Source organism: Xenopus tropicalis, chromosome 3 (genome assembly GCF_000004195.4).
Source record: "Xenopus tropicalis strain Nigerian chromosome 3, UCB_Xtro_10.0, whole genome shotgun sequence".
Taxonomy (NCBI): Eukaryota; Metazoa; Chordata; class Amphibia; order Anura; family Pipidae; genus Xenopus; species Xenopus tropicalis.
This window is the reverse complement of record NC_030679.2, coordinates 122,024,563-122,031,790: the sequence shown is the minus strand read 5'-3', so window position 1 is coordinate 122,031,790 and position 7,228 is coordinate 122,024,563. Positions and strand designations below refer to the sequence as shown.

The window sequence follows — 7,228 nt, the reverse complement described above, 5'->3', positions numbered from 1 at the left end:
GTAACCCATGAGGAGGCACTGATTTCATCTGAAGCCTTTACCACCTGCTATTCTCTCGCCTTGCACCAATGATCATCAGTGATGCTACTAATGGGCTTGTTTTACCATATCCTTGGCTTATTTCTATTGGACCAGTAAGTATTTCCATTTTTCTCCCTTATTATACTTGGGCAGTTCTATAGTAGGATCCCCTAAAATCCCCTGTAGAACTGTGTACAACAGCTGGGCACGTGGATTATAATCCTATTGGAATTCATACAGCAAAATGTGTTATGGTTAAGCTTTATTTCAGTGTTGGTAAAGCAGATCTGTATCATTTACATTAACCTTCTTCACTGTCACTGTGACAGGTAAAGAGATTAAGGGAAATAATGTTTCCTTCACAAAATCTCTTCTGGTGGAACTTCTGGGGCTCTGCACGTTCATGTTAGTTTGCTGCAGCTTTTTGAGGGGTCTTTTCCTGAACTGGTTCCCCTGGCTTGGAGGTTTTGGGTTGCCCAGAGCTGCCTCCTTTCCCTCCCTCTGTTGATTCTTTCTTCTCCTCTTTTCTGATAGTGATGGTGCTTGAGGTGGAACTTCTGCCACCAGAATATGACCCTGAGGAGAATGGGTAGCCAATGCCGAACATGCTGCCTCCGCCCACTGAGGTCAGACGAGTCTCCTCCCCTTCCAGGAGTTTCCTGAAAACAAAGACAGGTGAGGGGATTTTTAGACAAATTAGGGTAGTGGTTGTTGGACGTTTTGGTTCAACCCTTCCAACCTTTGGTCAGGGCTCCTCCTAGCTCATAACAAGGCTATGGATATAGGACAAGATACCAAATGAAACAGCAGTCTGTTTGGTTTCCCACATCCCCCCCAATGGCAGACCAGTTTTGGAAATGTTGGGTTATTAATAAGGGTGTTGTGTGTATACAAACAACATCATAAGAAAATGTTGTTTCCTCTACAGTGTGAATGGATTGTGGGAAAATTACAGATACCATGGAACTTGGGTAAATACAGCTCAGACTGCAAAAGGGGCAAATATGTTGGCAGGGGAACCTTCAGATATTCTGCAAAAAGTCGACACCTAACCCAAACTTTCTCTTATGAGCCAAACTAAAGGTGGCCATACATGGGCCGACCTATATGGTCCTGTGGGCTGAATGGAGGCATACTGTACAAGAACCCATACATGTGTAGGATTACCTTTTCATTGACCTGTTTGCTTTGTTTGACCAGCCAAATGATCGCCTGAACAAATGTGAGCATGTACTGCCAGGGTAGTATCTGACCAAAATTACAAATAATTGCTGAAGGGTAGTATTTACAAATATTCTATCCCATATTCTCTAGCCATGATGGCATCAAAATAGTAACCCAGTAGCATATTGTTTGTGGCCAAAGTAAAGAAGGTTTTTCTGGTCTGGTTTTGTAATAAAGGTCCTTGCCTTGCACTAGCAGGGAGGAGTTAAAGCATGGGGATATTACACAGAGACCCAAGTACTTGCATATTGAGCAATAGTAAAGTAGTAAGCAAGGGTAAAAGAATTAAGGACAACACAACTTTGGGTGTTAATGTCCAAAGTAAATTTCCTGTTTGTTTTATGTATTTTATGCAAAGTCAGAGATTATTTACCTGTAAGCAGCAATTTCAATATCCAAAGCCATCTTGACATTGAGCAGATCCTGGTACTCCCGCAGATGCCGAGCCATCTCTTCCTTTGTGGTCCTCAAAGCATTGTCAAGCTGGCCGATGGTATCCTAAAGAGAAGAACATATTTCTGTGAAGTTGATGAACCCATGGTGGAAATTCTAAATAAAATACTTATACTGGTATATGTTTTCTGAAAATGTGGCCCATCTTCAAATTAAGTGGATTATATTCTGCAAAACGTAGTTTGTATGATTTTGGACAGCAAGTAGGCTGTAAATTATCATCCCGATAATTCTTGTACCACGGTGATCGGTCATTTTGTTGATTGACAGGTTAGGAAATTTTGGTCGGATAATGATAAAATCTGTGCATATACTGTGTATCTGACGATATCCTTGGGGGACCTACAATGCATTTCCAGGCAGTCACTTTCATACGACTGGTGTCTGCCAACTATTTCATGTTCAGAACCTCCTCCCATTTGTTATTTTTTAGGCTTTATCCTACAATTTCAGTCTGACTGTTAGTTTTAGATCGTTGCGTTAAAACATATGATCGATATCCAAATGTTCAAATGTTCGTCTGAAGAAAACTAAAATCTGAACGTGTATGGCCAGCTTAAGGGGAAGAAGAAGAATAATTTAGGGAGGATATATCTTCATATATAATAATGAGTTCTTTACTGAAAGCCCTTCTAATGGTAGGGGAATCTCCTATACTCCTAAACTTTAGTTAGGACCTCTCAAAATGATGTCAGTATCAAATAATGTACAAGGTCACATTGTCTTCCATGTGTCCATGACTATCAATATTCCTTTTAAGGTTATCATGATGTTCTAGGGACAGGTGAAGGTGGTGTTAGACACTTCCCAAGCCTTTAGACACTATACTCTGGAACAATGTACATCAGTGCAGGGCACATTCCTGCTTAAAATGCAAAGAACAGCAGTATTATCCCTTTTATAGCATTACCTGTAGATGAGAAATCTCTTCATTATTCCTATCCTCTGATTCCTGCAGCTGCCTCTCTAGGGACTCATTGGCACTGCGCAGAGCATCAATCTCCAAGGTTCGGGCCTGGAGCTGCCTGCGATACTCCGAGATCTCCTCCTTAGCCTGACGGACAGAATCGTTGTTCCGGGAAGCTTCTAGGGATACGTTGGCAATCTTGGCCTGGTACCACTCCTCAGAGGACTGCTGATTGCGGGCAGACAGAACCTCATACTGCATGCGGATTTCCTTCAGAGCAGCCGTCAGATCGGGCTTGCTAACCACATCCATCTCCACAGAGGTCTACAAAAGATAGAGTTGTATTTATTTATTCATCTGGAACCTGGAAGATGCCAACAGTGGCTGCTTTAGCTGGCCCTTATATCTATTCTTTATTTTATTGCACATATGGAATTATATGCCCCTATTTTAATTTGTAAGGATATAAAAAGACACTGCACATGCTCAGTGTGCTCTGGGCAGCTGTTGAAAAGCTAAGCTCAGGGGTCGGAGGAAATCAGCAACATATTGGCAGAAGGAGAGGCGATGTTTGACGTTTGTCACACAAACTGATGCCACACAGCAGATTATTAATTGATTCTGGCACAGAATTATGCTGATGAACAATGTGATTTTGAGTAATTAGAATCAGCTTTAAATTGTGAATTTTATATATATATATATATATATACAGTATATTGTGCGTTGGCCCCTAAGCTCAGGTAAGTGACAGCAGCACAGAGCATGGGCAGTGAATCAGCAGAAAAGAAGATGGAAAGCTACTGGGGGCACAGATCTTCCCTGCTAAAGGGCTGGGGTTGCCTTGGGCTGGTACAGAAGCTTAAGATATAAGGTGCACAGCCTCTAGCCCAAGTCTTTAGTTCTCCATTTAACAGATTCAAGACCTACAGATCACTCAGTTAGTGTTTTTAATTACATATATAGTGCCATAGTACTGTTAGGAACCCAAGTTACAGGCCTGCAGTTATTTGGTGCAGTAAATTGCATCATGTTCTTCAGCTGGTGGTGGCTGGTGGGAGATGTAGTTCATGAGCTGGAGGGATACAGGTCAGAGAGAGAGAGGAAAGGAGATGCAGGAAAGTTCTTGTTTATAGTCCCCCATTGTCCCAAGGCTGTAAGTGATGCTCTGGTGCTATTGTATTGTATCTACATGTTATGGAACTGTTAGGGTTAATTCTGGCAATAGGGCTTAAGGAAAGGCAGACCTGCAGTTAAACCTGTACAATCCATCTCCATACGGAGGAGAAATAATCAGAGAAAGACACATCAGGCACATAAACAGGGTTGGAATGAAAGAAATGGATTTACACAATGATTACAAATCCTTAGTAATCTCTTACTGGGTAAGAAGATCTCACACCCAATGAGGAAAACTCAATGGAAACGGCAGGTGTGTGGGCAGGGCAAAAACATTATTATGGACAGCGAGCTAGAGAGAACCGATGTAGAGATCATAATGTCTGATAAAATCCCATCCTTATTATTTAGAGAATGAGATTCCCAGCAGACAAGCAAATATAATGAGGTTCTACTATGAACTGGAGATGGAGAATATCCCGGGGCCCATTTATCCTAAGCAGGGGCATACCTTCACTTTCTGGGGCAAAAACATTTACTGCCACCCCCTCACTTCTGAGACCATGAGTGAATGGATTTGATGGCATTGGTTGCAGGCAGGTGGGAGGGTGTCAGGGGGTGCAGGTTCCTTCTGGGTCCACCTACAGACCCATTATCAGTGCTATTAGTAATTCTGCTTTATTAGTATTTAGTAATCCTGCCCCCTTGCTCACTCCGAGGGGAAGTAAGAGAGGGGGTGGCATCAGGCATACGCTCATTTATTCTCTATGCTCTCTCTACCTTGTCAAGGGAGACTTTGGGACATATATACCATCAGTGGGTTAAAGAGCTTACTGCAGTCCAACAGAGGGAAATGTTACCTTTCTGTGTTCTCTGGTATGGGATTATTTAGTGGGTGAAACAGAGCAATAATTACACCCCTAAAAATCCCATACAAGTGACTACAGAGTAGAGGAATCTTACATTTATAGAAAGAAATGAAACTTCACCAAACAACTGAATTTCTTTATTTTTATCTTTAATACAACAACTGCTCTGTGTGGCCCAGGAAGGTATGGCACCCTGGGGCCCCTAAAGACAAATAGTAAAATAGGGGACACAGTACCACATACAATAAATTTCAGTATCTTTCTATTAATTCTATTAATTTTACAGACACCCCATACAAGTATAAATATATATATTTTTGGCATTGCTGTGTCCGGCAGCCATGTTCAGAGGGGTGGGTTCCATGGCCCTCTGCAGTGCAGGGCAGTTATATAATACAGGGTGTGGCCCACGCAGGAGCACCACAATACTCATTTACTGCTGGACACCATCTCTGAGGCATGAACACGCAGAATTCCAGCATAATAACGCAGCACTCACATACTATACACTAACTGCTTTGCCCTGGGCTACTTCTTTTAACCCCTTAACTTCTGTAGGATAACACATCACTCATATGTAAGCAGCATTGGAAAGTGCCACATAATATACAAAAATCGACAGCAACCTATCAATACCTATAAATTCCGTATAATATAAAAGACCATTACTAGGAAGTGTGGAATGAAGGCATGAAGCATGGTATAGAAGGAGCCCACATATGGCAATAAAAGTATATCCATAGGATGTCCCACTGGCAGATGCCCACATATTGTCTACCTCAATCTCCCATAGCAGAAGTTAAGGACATAATATTATACAGATTATGTCCAGGATAGGATTTACCTCCCACAGTACTACACTACTGGTCCCCTCCTGTAGGGGGGGTCTGCAATTTAACCCATTTAGAAAAAGCATATTCAGAGCTTTCAGCTTCTGGGATTTTATCGCAGTATATGGGTGAAGACAAACAGAGCTACTAGTAGCAGCTACTTGTTACAGCTACTAACATAGACAATGCTGATCATTTAGTGATAATTGTCTCTACATGTGTTTTAGCAGAGGCAATTCTCAGTATTGTCTATAGCAGGGTATTTTCTGGTGTTTAGTAGCCGTGACAGGTAGCTGCTACTAAGTAGCTCCGTGTGTCTTCACCCTAAGACTCTAGCATACCCAGAAGCAAGTGGCCAAAGCAACATAGAAATACAGACAGTTTAATCTAGAGGCAGCCAAAAGCCCAATGTATGAGACTGCAGATCTAGTATCTCTTGCCCCTCCCTGCCAAGAATGAGCCCCCACCCAATGTACCTCATGACACCTACCTGCGCCTCCTGCACTGAAGCCTGAAGCTCAGCGATCTCCTCCTCATGGACCTTCCTCAGGAAAGCGATCTCATCCAGCAGCGACTCCACCTTCTTCTCCAGCTGCAAACGGTTGAGGGTGGCTTGGTCCAAGTCCTTCCTGTAGTTCTTCAGAGTATCCTCAGCCTCCTCCCTCCTGCCGGACTCCTGCTCCAGTTTCATCTTCAGCTGCTGAAGGCATGTCCCCAGGTGCTCGTAGTCCAACTCCGCTTGGTCCTTCTCCTGCTCCTGCTCCTCCAGCCTGGACCTCAGCTCCCTGATCTCCTGCTCATAGATCTGACTGAGCCGGGAGGGCTCAGAGTGCTTCTGCCTCAGCAAGGTCACCTCGGCCTCCAGCAGCTTGTTCTGCTGCTCCAGCTGATGGACCTTCTCAATGTAAGTGACGAAGCGGTCATTAAGACCCTGCAGCTGCTCTTTCTCGTTGGTCCTGACGATCTTGAGCTCATTGCTGAGGGCTGTGGACTGGGACAGGTCAAAGTGGTCCTGGGCTGAGCTGAGGTGGCCGGGGGACCGACTGACCTTCCTGTAGGAGGAGATGCTGGTGTAGGCTTCTCTGGGTCTGTACGACTGAGCCCTGCTGCTACTGGTGGAGTACAGGTGGCTGGAGGACCTAGGGGAATCCCCAAAGATCTTCTTGTAGGAGGAAGAGTAGAGCTCTCTGGAAGTCATTGCAGCAAGGTGGGTGTGGGATGCTGATGATGCTGGTGATAGTTCTGCACTCTGCTTTCACTTTCCCAACACAAAGCACACTGCAGAGCTGCAGCATCCCACTATATATAGTGCTCTACCCCCCCCCCCCATCCATCCCAGCAGCTGGACACGCCCCCTCCATGTGCACTTTCTCTTCTCTGCAGTTTGTAAGGAAACCCAGGGACTGCACTGCTCCGCTCCTGGGTTGGTGGGTGGGTGTATGGGGGGCGGGGGATAATTCTGCTGCTACCTGCTATATGTGTACCATAGTGGCACTTTATAATTAAGTAGTCTATAATTAATAAGAATTATAGTTTGGAAAAGGTTTCCCATTCCCAACATGATGAACTCACATCTAAAATAAATGGCATTCAGAGTCCATCTAACACATTTCATTTCTTTTAATATAAATTTCTTATTTATTTATAAACATGACTAAGCTTGAATGCATTTCCTTTGATCAGGACACACCCTCTTTTTAACTCTCAGGTTGCCACTTCATATGAAACTCCATTGTGCTTGTGAGCTGCGCTGTGCAGAATGCAGATCAGTCTCATTAAAGGGTCGGAGCCACTGGCTGAAATGT

The 7,228-nt window shown here is 43.8% G+C and overlaps 1 protein-coding gene across 1 annotated transcript; it reads right to left on the bottom strand.

Moving 5' to 3' along the window:
- Positions 1-273: 273 nt before the first annotated feature.
- Positions 274-6,688, bottom strand: nif (low molecular weight neuronal intermediate filament). Its single transcript, NM_001006106.1, is given in 4 exon segments — positions 274-680; positions 1,619-1,743; positions 2,609-2,929; positions 5,914-6,688. Coding segments are annotated over 4 exon segments (1,407 nt in total). The 5' UTR covers positions 6,622-6,688; the 3' UTR covers positions 274-427.
- Between the last annotated feature and the right edge of the window lie 540 nt (positions 6,689-7,228).